This window comes from Urtica dioica, chromosome 4 (assembly GCF_054948205.1).
Source record: "Urtica dioica subsp. dioica isolate 48M chromosome 4, U.dioica_male_clone48M_v1_H2, whole genome shotgun sequence".
Taxonomy (NCBI): domain Eukaryota; kingdom Viridiplantae; phylum Streptophyta; class Magnoliopsida; order Rosales; family Urticaceae; genus Urtica; species Urtica dioica.
The window spans coordinates 20,314,685-20,331,772 of NC_142759.1; the positions used below are offsets into that span (position 1 = coordinate 20,314,685).

The 17,088-nt window shown below is 40.8% G+C and overlaps 2 protein-coding genes and 1 long non-coding RNA gene across 3 annotated transcripts; 1 reads left to right on the top strand and 2 right to left on the bottom strand.

The window, feature by feature from the left end:
• Positions 1 to 235: 235 nt before the first annotated feature.
• Positions 236 to 2,516, bottom strand: HCF243 (Serine/Threonine-kinase pakA-like protein). The gene has a single exon (XM_089611667.1). The coding sequence runs from the start codon at positions 2,319 to 2,321 to the stop codon at positions 534 to 536; it is 1,788 nt and encodes a 595-aa protein (XP_089467793.1). The 5' UTR covers positions 2,322 to 2,516; the 3' UTR covers positions 236 to 533.
• A 3,271-nt stretch (positions 2,517 to 5,787) lies between these two features.
• On the bottom strand, positions 5,788 to 9,148 carry LOC149401107 (GroES-like zinc-binding alcohol dehydrogenase family protein). The gene is made up of 7 exons (XM_089612383.1): positions 8,814 to 9,148; positions 7,960 to 8,187; positions 7,284 to 7,357; positions 7,000 to 7,159; positions 6,755 to 6,874; positions 6,524 to 6,632; positions 5,788 to 6,133 (listed from the first exon to the last, which is right to left on the bottom strand). The coding sequence occupies exons 1-7, from the start codon at positions 9,036 to 9,038 to the stop codon at positions 5,952 to 5,954; spliced, it is 1,098 nt and encodes a 365-aa protein (XP_089468509.1). The 5' UTR covers positions 9,039 to 9,148; the 3' UTR covers positions 5,788 to 5,951.
• Positions 9,149 to 16,218: 7,070 nt separating this feature from the next.
• LOC149401108 (uncharacterized) lies at positions 16,219 to 16,665 on the top strand. Its single transcript, XR_016296311.1, has 3 exons — positions 16,219 to 16,330; positions 16,394 to 16,513; positions 16,600 to 16,665. It is a non-coding gene; the product is annotated as an uncharacterized LOC149401108 (long non-coding RNA).
• The last annotated feature ends 423 nt before the right edge of the window (positions 16,666 to 17,088 follow it).

Sequence of the window (17,088 nt, forward strand, 5' to 3'; positions counted from 1 at the left end):
GCAAAAAAAATCATCACACACTTATCAATCCATATCAGTGAAAAATGGATGAGTGACTCATCACACTCCAAGCACGTGTTGACATCAAAGAAACTTACTGTTGACTTTATCTTCTTATATATCTTTTTCTCCACAAAATTCCAACGGGACAACCAAGCACAGTACTTGGAAACTGATTTTTACTGTACCCAATCACTGCTTTTCCCATTAAAATCTCAACAACCGCAACGCAAACTAAAGAAAAGAATATATTGATATCATTAAACTGAAAATATACATCATACAAAATTACAAGGAAAGAAAGTAAAAAATAAAAATAAAAAAACCTAATAAGCCAGTTGGTCTGCAAAGCCTGGAATAACAAACAACTCAAACCCATACACACTTTTCCAGTTTTTTTCACTACCCAGCATGCTCACATTACATTATCTTTTTTTTTTTTCTGTTTTTTTATGAAATAATATTTCTTTTTCCTGGTAAAAAAAAAAAGCTAAAATATGAAATAAAAAAAATTAATAAAAAAGGCAATAGGCTTAGACGCCTACTCCGGCGGACGCGCGGTGGTGGCCGGAATCGAGCTTTCTGTTCTTCCAGAAGGGTTCCGGCGGTTGTACGGTAACCGGAGACTTTCTCGGCTCGGATTTGCAGCGCGTGAGGAACGGCTCGTAAGGCTTGACCCCGGCGCCGGCGACGGAGGAGCAGGAGGATCTCGGCGGTTGGAGAAGCACGGCGGAGGGAGGTTTTGGCGGGAGAGCGGCTTTGGTTATTGGCTTCTTATTATTGCGGCGGCGCTCCGGCAGCCAGCGGACGAAGTCGGTGGTGCGAATCCATGTCTCCTTCGAAACCTCCATTGACAGCTTTGGCTCGCACATCATCAGAAGCAGACAATCCGGCAAACCACCGCTCTCTCTTTCTTTTTCTTTCTCCGGCGCCGCCGTGGAGAACTCCTCTGTACCATCTCTCTCCGTTTCTTCATCTTCCTTGACTGCTTCAGGAGCTTCAATCGCTGCGATATCGTCTTCTTCTTCTTCTTCTTCGTATAGCAACCTGAACATATTGTCTTCTTCTTCATCGGAATCTTCTTCTAGAATCGCATTCGGTTGATCAGTACTACTATACTCATCCACTATCACTACTGCTTGCATTTCATCCACCGTTTTTTCTTCTTCGTCGTCGTCGATCTTCTCAGTCTCATTCTCTCCTCCTTCTTCTTTGACCAGAACCAGCTCTTCTTCTTCTTCTTTGACCAGAACCGGCTTTTCTTCTTCTTCAACGACCAGCGTATTTGTAGCTTCGACCGAATCCGGCTCTTCTTCTACTTCAGAGTCTAGATCTTTTTCTTCTTCGTCGTCGTCGTCGTCGTCTTGAACATTGGTATTATAATTACTGCTCGGATTGATGATCTCATCATCATCGTCATCGCAGTCGTAGAATCTGGAGGCGAGAGCGGCCATCTTGACCGGATCAGATCTGCACCGCATGAGAAGAAGAGCGTTCTTCGGCGGAACGCACAAGCTAACCCTAGCTTTCTGGTCTCCTCCGCCGTCGTCGCGATCGGCGAACTCTCGGAACTCGATCCCTTCCAACACTCTCCTCTTCAAGCTCCCGCTCCTCTCCACCACCACCACCGCCTCGCGATCGCGATCTTCCTCTTCCTCTTGCTGATCTCTCTTCTTCATCGTCATCTTCTCCGATCGACCCTCGGCCGCCATAACCAGCTCGATCTCTCTCCTCCCGCCCTTCCCGTCCGCCACCAGCCACCGCGCCAGCACGGCTCCGCACGACCTCCCTTCCTCCTCTCTCCTCTTATTGCTCCGGCACGACGGAACCAAGCAGCTCAGCCTCAGCGCGTCGCACATCGTCACCCACCGCCGCCCGCTCGTCTTCTCCCGCTCCGACCGCCGGAAGCTCGCCTCGCCGGAGAGCGACCTCCTACACCTCGCCACGGCGGCGTTGTTGCTCTGGTGCTGGCTCTTGTTCTTCTTCTTGGCCTTTGACTTAACCCTGACCTGGCCGATGCAGGTGACCTTGGGAGAGGAAGGCTCCGGATTCTCGAACGCGGCGGCGCCGGATCTCTTCTTACCGGCGGGGAACATCGGCGACGCGCCGCCTCGGAGGCTGCCGCTGGATCGGAGGCGGCGGCTGAGGGAGGACGAGAGGGATATTTGGGAGCTCCGGGCGGGGCTGAGGAGAGACTTAGAGTTGCCGGAGTTCGATGAGGTGAGCTTCTTCATGGAAGAGATTCGTGAAGTGAAGCAGATGAAGAGCTCGCTCGTACCACCACCACCACCGCCATTGCTAGAGCTCGTTGAAGGTTCCATTGCCAAACGAATAAAAGCTTGTTGTTCCTCAAATCAATCACTCGCTCACTCACTCAAATATCATTCATTCACTCGCTCACTCATTTTTTTTTCCTTTCTTTTGCCATGTTTTTTGTTCTTTTGTTTGTGCTTTCTTTTGCGTTCATTGGAAATGGAATACTACATCAGCGAAAAAGAGATAAAATACTATAAAAATATATACGAATAAAAAATTAGTGGAGGACTGTCGTTACTTTTTTTTCGAATCCCCAAAATACCCTTTGATTTGGACTAGTGTTGGATTTTTTGTTTACGAGATAATAATGAATTAACAATTATCAGTGTCTTTTCGATTTAGTATAAAATCTCCTCTCTTTTATTTTCTCTTCATTAGTGATTTTTTTCTAAAATGCAAATCATGTGTGCGGTCTGTGGTGGGTGTGCCATAATTTAAAATTACAAAGTGTAGCAAATATGTTTTGCCCTAATAGTAAATAGTAATGATAAATAATGAAAAGAATGGTTTTTGTGCGCGTCTCTGCATGCATGGGACTTTATAGACATGGAATCTTAGTAACCAAAGTTTGAAAAAAGTATTAATCTACAACAAAAGATGATGGAGAGCTTAAAGGTGTTACAACAAAAGTATTTATAAAATGCAAATCATGTGTATTATAATAATATATTTTAGACGAAGTTTAATTGAATACACATAAATATAACACAATATTTGTCACTCAACCTTAAAGAGAGAAAGTTAGACAAAAGAAAAAGTGATTTTTTTCCTCGTCAAAAGACAGAAGAACACGCCCTAAATGTGGATATTGGTTTTCCTTTTTTGGTTTCTAAGTAAGTATTATGGTGTCTAATTTCAGTGCTATATTATTGACTCAATTTTTTACTTTTCATCATCATTTATTATTTATGAAGACTTATTTGTCAATTTTATTTGTAGATAATATGAGAAAGTCCATAAATATAACAACATGCCATTTTATCGACGTTGAATAAAAAAGCCCACGCATAATATAAATGCTTATTTATCACCACACTACTACCTTTTACTTTAATTTCTTTTTTTTAAGCAACACTTTAATTTACTTGCTCAAAAGGTGTCTCGTCGTTTTTCCTAAATTACAAACCCTATTTTTTTCTCAATTGCATCAAAGTTACAACTCACAACTAGAATAGATTGTGAGTGTGACACATCATTTTGTAGCGAGATAAAATGGTTTTGTGCAACACTATATAGGTGGGTCATCGTGAAAGCATGGTGGCCAAATAAATAAAATAAAATAAAAAGCTTTCCTTGGGAAGATCGTCAAATACCATCCGTGTCCGTGTCTTTATTGTTTATACTTTATACATTTTTTAAAGTAATTTTTCCATCTACTAGACTAGCCGTTTTTTCTATTTTTCCCATATGCCTTGCTAAGTAAAATGACAAAAATGGCAATTTCGATATTAAAGTGGAAAACATGCCTTTTTGTGAAAGTGGTCACATGGCGGGGTCGTAAAAAACAGAGAAGAATCCAAAGGATGGCACGTGACCGCGATGATAATCATGATCGTTCGGGTTCTCAACGCTTTAGTTAGACCCACGCGCGAACGCTAGAGCGTGTAGGACACTCCTTTTCATCCAAGCCGCTTTTTGTGAGTGTGTCTTTTGAGCGCGTAGATTTAAGATGTTCGATCGAACAGCCAAATGCCTCGTTGGCAGAGACTGCGCATGTTCAAGAAGATACAAATATCATTCTTAATTTCTCTTTGCAATAAAAAAATTATCTACAGCAGATACCACGTGGTTCGTAATTGGTCCTCGAGAAAACAGGGATATTAGAGCATCTTTAATGGTTTAGCTTAGGCTATTGCTTAGCTAAATAGTATTTTTGCCACATAGATTTTCTAGAGCTAAATAGTTAAGCAACTAGCTTAAATTAGCCAATTTGCTTAGATTTGCTTAGCTAAATCAATAGCCAATATGCAAAACAATGGTTAAGCAACTAGCTAAACATTTTTGATATTTGCAAGCAAATCCCTACAATTCTTAAGCAAGAAACCATTAAAGATGCTCTTATTGCATTTCATATATAGAAGGGGAAGTTAATTCGTGAAAAATCACATAATATTGTATTTTCGTTGAATAAAGAATAACAAATGAAAAATTAAAATTAAAATTAAAATGAATTTACAGGAGTCATTAGTGGGTCTTAATTAATTTTATTTTCATTTACTTTCCAGAAATATTTCATTGGTATTTAAGTTTAAACACAAATATATTTTCATTTTCTTTTCTTTTCTTTTTTTTAATCGTGAATTCAAAATTCCTTATAGCCTTAATTTATGATAGCGCTTCCATTAGGATAGAGGAAAAAAGAATAAGGTTATCCCAACCCTATTGAGATCTTAGTTAAAAAGCGACTAGATATCAGTCAAGTGAATGAACTTTTCTAGCGGTGTCAATATAATTGGTTGACACAGATTCCTCTGCGTGTTGCTTTCCGCAGGGAATCGCTAGCTCGAGAGCCTTTTCTCATTTTTATAATCCACAAGCCCAGATGCAAAAGACTACCCCACAGTCAAAAAGCCCAAACTTCAAAGGGAAATGATAGAGAAAATAATAAGTGGGTCAAGGTTGGTCGTTCTCATTCATGAAAGACAGCGAGAGAGAAAAGAGATTTGACCAAGATTTCCACCACAAGCAGACAAAACAACTATTGAAAGGAGATACTAGTTAAATATTTCTTCTCCTTCTTTTTCTTTCCACCTTTTCAGAACTAAAATGGACTTGATTGAGAGTTCTTAATGAGGCCCTAAACACTGACACAGCCACTAAACTAATTGCACTTGCCAGTAAGGTGAAGAAGAGCCAACTGTGAGTGTAGTTTTTTTATTTACGTTTTAATTTTTCATGTAACGGTATTTATTAAAGTTAAACAAGGTACAATAAGCATTAATTTACTGGGGTTAGGTTTGGGGGTTAAGAAACTGCCTATGCAATATAATGATCTATCACTACCACATGAATATTAGTACAAGCTCAGGTGGTCCATTGCCTGAGCATCCACAACCAACAATCCAATTAAGGATAAGGCCTACAAAAGGATTCAATTCTGATGGGAATTAGAGACCCACTTCAATAAACTAGTCGTTGTTATAATTAATGTGCCAAAAATAAATAATGCAGGTTATTGGGTGATACGTAACTACCTTTTTTATTGCTATATAAATTCCAGCTCCCTTCATTGTCTCTGCAAAACATCTTGATGATAACATTAATATTTTTATTTTCTTACTCGAACTTACTTACGTCATCAATATGATTAAATGGGTCGTCCTTTACATGATATATAATCCTTTGAAAGTTAAGGCCTAATCCTGATAAACCAAGGTTAAGAATTTTTTCCACATATAAAAACATTTATTCATGCTATCAAATGCTGGCTATGAAACGGGTTGAAAATGCTAAGAACAAACTCTGACCATGAGAGGGAATTCCCAGGTGTCTATTGAAGTACAGAACATTCTCAGGAGATTTACATATAACAAACTCTGAAACTGATACTGGGGTTTTTCTAATACAAAGTGCCAAGTGTTTATGAACCAAAAAGAAATGTATAGTTGCAAAATCACACCTCTGTATATCTTTCATCAATCCAGTTCCAACACAACTTTACCCGGTATATGCTTCTTGTCTTTTGCCTCGTGAGCTTCTCTTACTTGTGAGATGGGAAATATTTTCTCAACCGGTATTTTGAGCTTTCCAGCTTCTGAAAGCCTTCGGATCTCATATAAACCCTCTGAGTCGGCTCTCATGTACGTCCAAGAGTATTCTACACCATCAAAAAGCAGTATTAGTCCGCTCTCACGAAGTGATACTAAGCTCACAAACAAGGGTCAGGTTAAGATTAAGATTGCGGTGTAGTTTATGCAGAGAAGGAAGACCATGAGAACTGGAATAGAAATTACATTTAAAACGATTGATCATCGACATGTCATTAATTTAACTACTCATGGCAATTTGATGAAATGTGCCTCGACGTCTAATCAAGAGTTTTAGCGCAATCCATTTCATCCCCACGACATCGTGTACATATATTTTATTATTATTATTATGATTATTAGTAGTATCATTTTTTTTAGAAAAAATCATGGGAGATCGTGTACGTTTCTAAGCCAATAAAAACAAGAATATAACGCCGATTTCTTCAATGGGGCATTACCTATTCCATTTGAGAGCCGGTATTGGAGCTGTTTCTTCAGGAGCATGGTTTGAGCTAGTGGAATCCCAACAGCAAGTCCATACCTATCCGCCATTGACGCTGCCTCGCCCTAATACACCATGCAAAGAAAAACACAGAAAACAAGTGACCCAGAGAAACTCTATACCATCGATTGCAGAAAAATCAAAGGACAACCAAAAACTGGACACTTAACAAACTTCTAGTCCTTACCTGAAGAGTCATGTAGTGTCCTCCTCTCTTCAGAAAATGTATCCCTACTCGTTCCGTCTCTGGAAGCCCAATCGTGTCTAAAACAGCATCGAACTTTCCCCGTATTACCTTTTCAGGATCCTGTTATATCGTTAGTTGTTAAATCAAAAGCAATCACTTATTGTTCCCTTGTGCAAATTGAACATATTTCTCAATGTTTTATTTGAATACCACAGAGCAAAAGGAAAAAGAATTAGTTATAATACCTCGGCTGTATAGTCGACAACCTGCTCAGCCCCGGCAGCTAATGCCCGGTCAACGCTTTGACTTCCGCATGTAGTTGAAACATGGCAACTGGCTGCAACAGCCAGCTGTATCGCAGCAAATCCTACTGCTCCTCCGCCGCCCACAACTAATAGTCTTTGTCTGAGGAATAGATACATATATAAAAGGACAAGGGATAAAACAATTAACTACTTGTCACCAGACACAGCACAAGGATTCATAACAGATATGAATCATATGCAGTATCATATTAGTAGAAACATACCCATCCATTATGCGAGCTGTACTTTTTAGAGCACGCCATGCTGTCAGCGCAGCAAAGGGAATTGCGCTTGCCTCCTAAGGAAAAAAAAATGGGGGGAAAGAAAATTCTCCAATTAGATGAAGCTAATAAAATGAGAAACTAACTGGGTAGCATAAAGCAAGAGTACAACAACAGAGAAAGAAAATGAAGTGAATATATGGTTCACTGACATTTCCATCCATAAAATTCCAATTCATATTCAGGTTCCCTAATCCTTGATCCCTTATTATTATCATAATTATTCTGTTGATAACCGTGCGTATTGAACCCAAGGGGCCCGGATTTTTGGTTCGGGGGCAATCAAACCACCTATCCACACATTCCAGTCTTTCCCTTACCTCTAGACCAATCTCTTATGGTTTTGATTTACTTCACGGAAAATATTTAAGTAAAATAACCTTCAGATATAGGAATACTGATACACACGAGCAAATACAACCATGTATCTGGTTGAGTGTACGTGAAACACCTAAACCGAAACTCGAATCTCAATCATAGGGTACCCACATTCTTAAATAGGCTTCCTATACAAAACCACAATTCCTTTTAATTCAAGCATCTTGAAAAATATAAAAAGAAAAAATTAGTCGGGCAGAAAAACTTAAAGCAGGAAGTGACTGATGGGTCAAGTAGTTACCACATGCGAAAGAGATTCTGGTTTCGGAGCAAGTTCGTCTTCGGATAGAATGGCGTAGTTGGAATAAGTACCCCTCACAGCAGTCGGATGCAATGCACCGAAAACTTGCTGACCGACACAAAGTGTCTTCACCGAAGATCCGACGCCTGCCACTTCACCACTCACATCACGCCCCATTATCAGAGGCAGAAGCGGCTCAAACAGTGATCGGCCATAGCCAGAACGCATCTGAATAATCACATAAGTTCATAATTTTGTTAACTACGGAACTTAGCTGCCAAGACATATTACTGTCTAGAAGATAGCAGTTTAGCTATATAGTCTCACTATCACGACAAACCGAAAACACAATTCTTTCAGGAATCGAACAAAGCGTGTCCAAAACTCTAGTAACAAGAATCGACAATTTTAAATTCAAAATTAGACTTTTACCTAGAGAATAAAAACTTATTGAGATCATTTATTTCATTGCAATTTTAAAGAATCGATCATAATTAATTGTTGATCCATTATAGTTTCAGAGAACGCATCTGAAGAGTCACATAAGTTCATAGTTTTGAGTCTTCGACCACTATGAAATTTAACTGTCAATACATATTTCTGTCTAGAAGTAGCAATTTATATATAGTCTAGTGACAAACGGTAACACAAATATTTTTAGGAATCGAACAAAGTGCTTCCAAAACTCTAATAATGTATCAAAAATCGACAGCTTGTCATACTTTTACCTAGTAAAACATATCGAGATCGTTTATTTCATTGCAATTTTATAGAAACGGTCGCAATCAATTTTCGATGACGTATAGTTCAGATAGCAAGAGAATCAAGCAGAAGAGTGAGAGGATCGTACTCACTCTGGTGTCGAGAGGATTGATGGAGACGGCGCGAGCTCGGACGAGGACCTCGCTTGGCCGGAGATCGGGAACAGTGACGTCGGAACGAAGCTCGAGAACCTCGGGACCTCCGAAGCGAGGGAGAACCACGGCTCTGCATGTAGTGACGATGCATCGCCGGAAACCTAGAGATGAACCAACGGTTGTCTTCCTCTTCGCTGATCCAAGTCCTCTCAGGAAAGCCATTTTTAGGTATCGCAGTTTTGGTGAAACTGGAGATTTATTAGAGCATCGATCGAAATCGGAGCTTAGAGTGAGAGAGTTGTGAGAGAGAGCGACGTGTCTGTGTTTTAGTCCGCAGGGATGGAGGGAATTCAGAAATGCTATTTATACATACACACCCAAAATTAAAAGAAAGTTACTAGATAAATAAATTTCAGTATTATATTACAAGCAATATATGCCCGCGGGTTGCTTGAGAATAATTAATATATTTTAGTCTCGATGAAGAAATATATATAAAAACATGTCCAAAAATATTTAGGTTTAAAAAATTGTATTTAAAGTTTTTTGAAATTATTTTTATCTTTCTGATAAAAAAAAAATCAGTACGAATGAATACTATTTGTGTTTAAGGTTCAATCTCTTTTTTTTTTCTTCAAAAAAAAAATTAAAAAAAAATCACGAAACACTGTTACCCCATTCCCCTCTTTTATATATAACAAGCGAAATACATGCGCGCTGTTTTTTTTTTAAGATAAAACGGGCCTCCTAAAAAACATCACCGCCCCCCTAAAAAGGTGCGACGGCGAGAAAAAAAAAACCCCTAACCTCGATTAGAACTAACGACCGGATGGTCCAAAACATCCCGGACAAGGGCCGGGAAATCCCCAAGATTACAAAAACCAGAAACACTGGAAAGCGCCGCCCATTTACACACTTCATGGGCCGCTGCATTCACGTTCCTACGGACCCAAACAAAATCAACCGAAATAAAAGAAAGACTAAGCTCCAAAATGGCGTGAAAAAGCGGCCTCAAACTCCACTCCGGGCAGTGCTTCCTATCTCTCACAGTTCGCATCACCGCCTGGTTGTCTCCTTCGACGACAAGTCTCGAAATGTTTCTAAACTTAGCCAATAAAAGCGCCTGATGGACTCCAAGCATTTCAGCTTCCAAAGGGCTCTCCGCCGCCACAGGATTGGACCACGCCCACACAAGCCTCCCAGTGTGATCTCTAGCCACCATATCCCCACTCTCGCACCGGCGGCGCCGAGAGCCGCATCCACGTTGATCTTCAGAGTTCCCATGTCTGGTGGCTTCCACACTCTACCCTCGACCTCCTCTGGCTCCCCCGGTTTGGAGCGCTGATACCGGATCAGCTCATCTTTGGCTGCCTTCAGTCTCTCCGAGATGCCCGCTCCAATAGCTGCAATGGAGTTCGATAAGACTCTATTATGTGGGTTAAAAATACTCTCATTGCGCCACTTCCAAATAGCCTCAACGACCACACCAATTCGGGTCAGAATCTCGTCCTTCTTCTCCCCTGCACGAGACCGGGTTCTTCCCTGTCCAAGAAGAGCTTCAGGTGGATCTTAGCCTTCCAGACCCTCTTCCACATATCCTCGGAAGGCGGCGCGTGAGCATCGATGAGGAGCGTCGCCGCCGATTTGATCGTGAAGACTCCTCTCGGGTTTGCCTGCCAAGCCAGCGTATCTCTCGGCATCGCACGATTCCAGCGAAGGTTGATGATGCTTCTGGCCGTCGAATCATTGAATGGGGACTGAATTTTTGAGATATCCCACTCCTTGCTCTCTCCCACCATCAGGTCTTCAACCCTCGGGTTACGATTTTGACCATTCTCCGCCTCGATAAGCCGATCCTTAAAAACCCACTTATCCTCATAGACCCGAGCTGTTTTCCCATCTCTGATGATGTAGTAGGCGTTACCCTTGATAAGCTCTCTTGTGGACAAAATATCCCGCCACATCGGAGAGTTACCCCCCTTGAACTCAACCTCGAAGAAAGGCTTCCCGGCACAATACCTGGCCTTTAGAATTCTTACCCAAAGGAGGTCCGAATTAGCAGCCATATTCCACCCGATTTTGGCCATTAGCGCCGAGTTTGTATCTTCAAATTTCCTAAAGCCGAGCCCCCCTCGATCTCTAGGCAAACATAGGGTATTCCATTTGAGGAGTGACAAGTATTTCTCGTTGCCACTTTTACCGCTCCACCAAAACCTTCTAGCGATCTTGTCCAAGGATCGGCAAAACATCTTGGGTAACTTATATGTCGACATAGTATAGGTCGGTATGCTTTGAACTACCGCCTTAACCAAAGTAGTCCTCCCGGCTTTTGAGATCGTCTTGGCCATCCATCCTTCGAGCCAACTATGGACCTTCTTCTTGAGGGAAGAGAACGCCTTAGATCTATTCCTTCCCACGATCAAAGGGTTCCCGAGATACGTGATATCCTCTCCACATTTCTCCATGTTGAGCCGGGTTCCTATCTCACATCTCAAATCCGAGGAACAATTTTTCGAAAAAATTAATCCAGATTTAGCAAGATTTACCTCTTGACCCGACCATTGTTGGTACTTATCAATGCAATTCCACACCGCCTCCACGTCACCCATTTTGGCCCGACAAAAAAGAATAGTGTCGTCGGCGAACATCAAATGCGAGATACTCGGGACTCTCTTGCCGATCATAATCCCTCTAAAAGAGCCTATTTCTTCTTCCCGGATAAGCATCCTACTCAAGACTTCGGACGCCATAATGAAAAGATACGGGGATAACGGGTCACCTTGCCGAAGGCCTCTTCCGAGCCTAAGCGTCTTGAGGGGGCTCCCATTAAGGAGGATGGCGCTCAAAGTCGTGCAGACACATTCTTCTATGAGCTTGACTACTTTAGTGGAGAAGCCATAACACCTAAGCACTGTCATGAGAAAGCCCCAATCCAAACGGTCATACGCTTTAGACATGTCGATCTTGATTCCGACAAACCCTTCTTTCCCGTTGGTGTTCCTCATCTTATGCATAACCTCCCGGGCTAGAATCGTGTTCTCCGCAATCCATCTTCCGGGGACAAAGGCCGATTGAAAAGGGGAGATCAACTTTTCTAAAAGTCCTCGCATGCGAGAGGTAATGATGCGGGTGATGACCTTAAAGCTGAAGTTACATAAGCTAATAGGTCGGAAATTGTTGAAATACTCCGCTCCCCCGGTCTTAGGGATGAGGACGACGTGAGAAAAACTCATCTTCTTCTCAAAAGAGCCGTCTCGAAGAATTTTTGGATACATGCGCGTTGTTGCGGATACTTGTCATGTATCGATGATAATTGATCATGTAAAGTATTCATTATATTTTTTTTTGTCATAATAAATGTCAGGATAAATATGACATACTGAATATCTAATAATATATATTATACTAAAAATCATTTTTCTTAAGAATAATAACACATCCAGACGATTTATTTTAGAGTTTTTTTTAACTTCATTTAAAGGTATTTATAATCTATTTTAAAACCTATTTCAACATGAATGAAAAGATATAGAATAAGAATCAATTAATGCAAAAAGTATTGTAGAATCAATGAAATATAAAGTTGAAATTAAGCAACAAAAAATAATTAAATTAAGGATAATTTACAAGATTACCCCCTGAACTCGTGCTTGATTAACAATGGGCATCCTGTACTCGGATTTTCAACAAAAAATACTCTGAACTCAGGTCGATGTTGACTTTTGCCCCTTCTGTTAAACTTTTTCAGTTACCGTCCAATGGACATGCACGTTTCACTCACGTGAGCTGAGTATGGAGGGTATAAAGGTATATTTGGTTTGTATTTCATTTATTAAATAACTCGAAAATATTAATTATATTATAATTATATTCGAAATTATATCTAAAGATTAAAACCGCCCAAAAAAGTCTGAAAAATAAAACCCCAAATCGCAAATTTTTAGGGTTTCTTCGAAAAAGGATAATTTCGGCGTGGATTCCTCCAGGTTGTTCGATGCGAAGCACTGGTGGTGGAACGAAGTCCCCGGCCAAGAAAAAGATGTCTCCGGCCAAGAATAAGATGAAAAGAAAGTCCCCAAAAAAGAGAGCTCAGTCTCCGACGAAGAAAAGGGATTCCAAAAGTAGCGCAACAACCCATAAGCTACCAAAATACGGTGAGAAAGTGTTATTAAATAAGAAATGCAGTAGGGACCACTGTGTACGGTGGACCTGAGATTGTTGTTGCGAAGCCTTAAATTCGAAACACTTGGGACCACATTTGATGTGTTTGTCTGATGTTAGTGGGTTTGTAGGTTTGAAGCTTCAATTTCGAAATAGTAGGGACCACTAACTTCAGTTTTTGGCTTTGTGTTGTTGGTTGTTCACGTTGGATTCATTGTGAGAATCCTTTGTTTATTGATTATTTAACCTCTATCAAATGTGTTTGATTGACTAGTTTATTGATTAATTAAACTTTGGATATCCTTAAACTTTATCTGATATGTGTCCTTTTATTTAGGATCCTGTTATTCACTAGTTTAATGATTAATTAATCTTTATCTAATATGTTTTAGGATCCTATTTTTATTTACTTGTTTATTGATTAAGATGACTGTATGTAACGTGTTTTATTTACTTTTTTGTTTGATTACAGTCAATGGGTCTGGTAAGTTCACATTTCAAATTCACCATGGTGGTAAAATGAAATTGGTGAATGATCGGTTGTCTTACGTCGAAAGCAAAGTAGATTTTGTAGACTACATGGACATGGATCGGTTGTCGATAGTGGAGATCGACGGGATACTCATTAAAGACTTGGGATACTACTGTGGAGCAATGTATTACGTCATACCCGCGTATTCCGATGAGCTTGTATTGCTTGATTCAGACCAGGCCTTGATGTCCATCGTAGGCGAGCTAATTGAGAACACGTTTGAGGTGTTGTTGTACTGTGACCACCCCATTCAAGAAGGAGGAAGTAAGCCGGTGCTGCTATTAGATCAGAGTCAACATGATGACACTTCACGTCCAGTTGAAGAGACTCAGTCAGTAGTTGAAGGTAATCAAGGATCAACGAGTCCAATTCCAGAGAGTCAAGTTCTAGAGAGTCAAGTTCCTGAGAGTCCAATTCCAGATAGTCAAGTTCCAGAGAGTCAAGTTCCAGAGAGTCAACCTCAAGCGTCCCAGAGTCCACCTCAAGCGTCCCAGAGTCAACCTCAAGCTTCCCAGAGTCAACCTCAAGCGTCAGAGAGTCCACCTCAAGCTTCACAGGTTCCAACACAAGATACTCAAGTAGAAGTGGAAGCAGACGAAGAACCAGCAATGGAAGAGCACAAAGAAGCAGAGATCGAGGAAGATAGCGGATTTGAGATGAGTGAGGACGACGTGATCGTTGACGGAGCAGCTATAGATGGAGGCCTAAGAGGCAAAGGAAAAATGCATCTCAGTGATGAAGAACCAGTATTTGATACAGATAGTGACTACAACGACGAAGATGATATAGACTTGAAGAACTCGGACGCGTCTAGCGAAGACCGATAAATGTCGTTAAGTTTGGAAGAAGGTGCTTCCCAAATTCCAGGAGTTTAGAGAAGACACGGATATGACACAACCAGGACTCAAACTAGGATTAACTTTTCCTAGTGGAAAAGTATTCAAAGATGCTATTCGAGAGCACTTTATCCGATCCGGGAAGGAAATCAAGTTTAAGGTCAACGATTCAAACAGAGTTAGAGTTGTTTGTAAAGATAAGACGTGCAAATGGTTATGCTATGCCTCTTTTCTCGGTAAGAAAACCACATTCGCGATAAAGACGTACGAGCCTGAACACACATGCCCGAGAACAAATGAAAACCGGTTTGCTACGTCACGATGGTTGTGTAAAAAGTATATGCCAACCTTCACAGAAAACGAGTCTTGGTCTGCTGTTGGCTTCATGAACAAGGTACAACAATACTTAGTCTTGAATTGCTCAAGACAAAAGGCGTACCGGACAAAGAAATTCGCGGATGCGGTGATAGAAGGCTCGTACAAAGAGCAGTACGCTAAGTTGTGGGACTACGGGGCTGAGATCAGGAGATCCAACCCCGGTTCCACGGTTGAGTTTCTAACCGAGTCCGATGCAGAATGTAATCCCATATTCCAGAGGCTCTATATTTGTTACGCCGGTTGTAAAGCTGGTTTCGTTGAAGGATGTCGACCTGTTATCGGTTTGGATGGATGTCACATAAAAGGACATCACACAGGTCAGTTGTTGACGGCCATTGGCATCGATGCCAATAACAGCATGTTTCCTATAGCGTTTACAGTGGTTGAGTCCGAGTGCAAATCGTCGTGGGCATGGTTTTTGAACTTTCTGCGAGACGATGTGGGCATACACAATGGACATCATTGGACATTTATTACTGATAAACAGAAGGGGTTGAAGGAAGCACTGAGTGGGATGTGGGAAGAGGGTTCTGTACAGGCAGAGCATAGAAATTGTGCACGGCATCTGCAAAGCAATTTCACGAAGGTAATGTACTAATTTTCTGATATTATTAATTGATGTCTTGATGGATTCACTCACTTAAATACTGAATTCTTGATTCAATGTCAGGTTTTCAAAGGTCAATTTCTTAAGAACAAGGTAATGGCAGCGGCAAAGCAATATTCCGTCTCAAAGTTCTTTCAAGAAATGGAATTGATCAAAGCAGAGGATGAAGACGCGTATGATTGGTTACTGGATAAAAACCCCCGTAATTGGGCCAGAAGCAGTTTCAGAACAACACCAAAGTGCGACATCCTGCTTAACAACCTTTGCGAGAGTTTTAATGGAACTCGGGCCGTGTTGCTAGCTAGAGGAAGACCTATTCTCTCTGTGTTAGAGAGAATTAGGATGTACCTTTTGCAGAGATTCAGCAAACAACGTCTAGCTGCGGAGAAATGGACGGGCGACATTGGTCCTCGGATTTACAAAATCGTTGAACAGAATAAAATCAGCAGTGGTGCGAACATAGCAATCTGGTCCGGGGATTTAAAGTATCAAGTTCAGAACATGTATGGGAGCATGTACGCAGTTGACTTAGGCACAAGAACCTGTTCATGTTGTCGATGGGATTTATCAGGTACGTCATGAAATGTATCCAATATTTTAAGTAGTTACCTTATTACTTATATGGTTTCAACATGTCCGATCATCCATAGGGATTCCGTGTGCACATGCCATTGCATGTATATGGGAAAGATCGCAGCAAGTAGAAATGTATATCGACGATTGCTACAAAAAAGAGACGTACATGAAGGCATACAAACACCAAATCTTTCCGATGAATCCTATCGAGCAGTGGCCTAAGACAGGTCTAACACCTATGGGAATGCCGCCAAATAGAGCAAAGCCGGGAAGACCCAAGAAATTGAGGAGTGTAGAACATGATGAGGTTATTCCACTGGGTGGAACCAGAATGACTCGAAGATACGTCACGGTTACATGTTCTGGATGTGGAAAATCGGGTCACAACCTAACGACATGCTTTAGGAGGACACAAGAAGAACAGGTCATCTATTTTCTTAGCTACAAAAAAACTGTGAAGATTTTCTAATTTCTAATAAACTTGCAGAGGCAACAACAACGACATGCTAGAGATCAACATCAAGCTGCTAGACATGCTCACCGAGGTACTGCTGGTGAAAGTAGTCAAACAGGAGGCAGTCAAGGCACTCAACAACCACAGCCTAGGGTAAGTCTATCAGAACTGAAATACATTACCTTATAGATACCTTAAATAGCAATGTATCTAATCAATTGAAATGTATACAATTACAGCGTAGCCCGAGGCTCAACAGGGTTCCAACGAGACGAAATATATTAGAACCGAAGAATTTGTTCTAATTCTCGGGTATTTGGACCACAATATTATGGTGAACAAGTTATGAAGTTGGATTACCGGTCTTACAATCATATTTTGTCCTTTTGGGTAGTTTTTTTTGTGCATTTTGGTAGACTTGGCTCGTTTAGGTCTCGAAATGATGTAATTTAGTGTGTCAAACTTTTGGGTAGTTTTTTTTGTGCATTTTGGTGTTTCTTCAGTTTCTGGACATGGAATGCAAAGTTTGTAATTTCTTACTATCTTGTTTGATCAAATTGAATGATAACTTTTGGTTGAAATGGAATGCAAATTTACCAGCAAAATACCATAACATAATGTACATACCATTACACTTACACAGTTACACATACCATTGCACACATAAAATACCATAAACCTGTTACACATACCATTAAACACATTCAGTTTGGGGCTATTTGAAACAA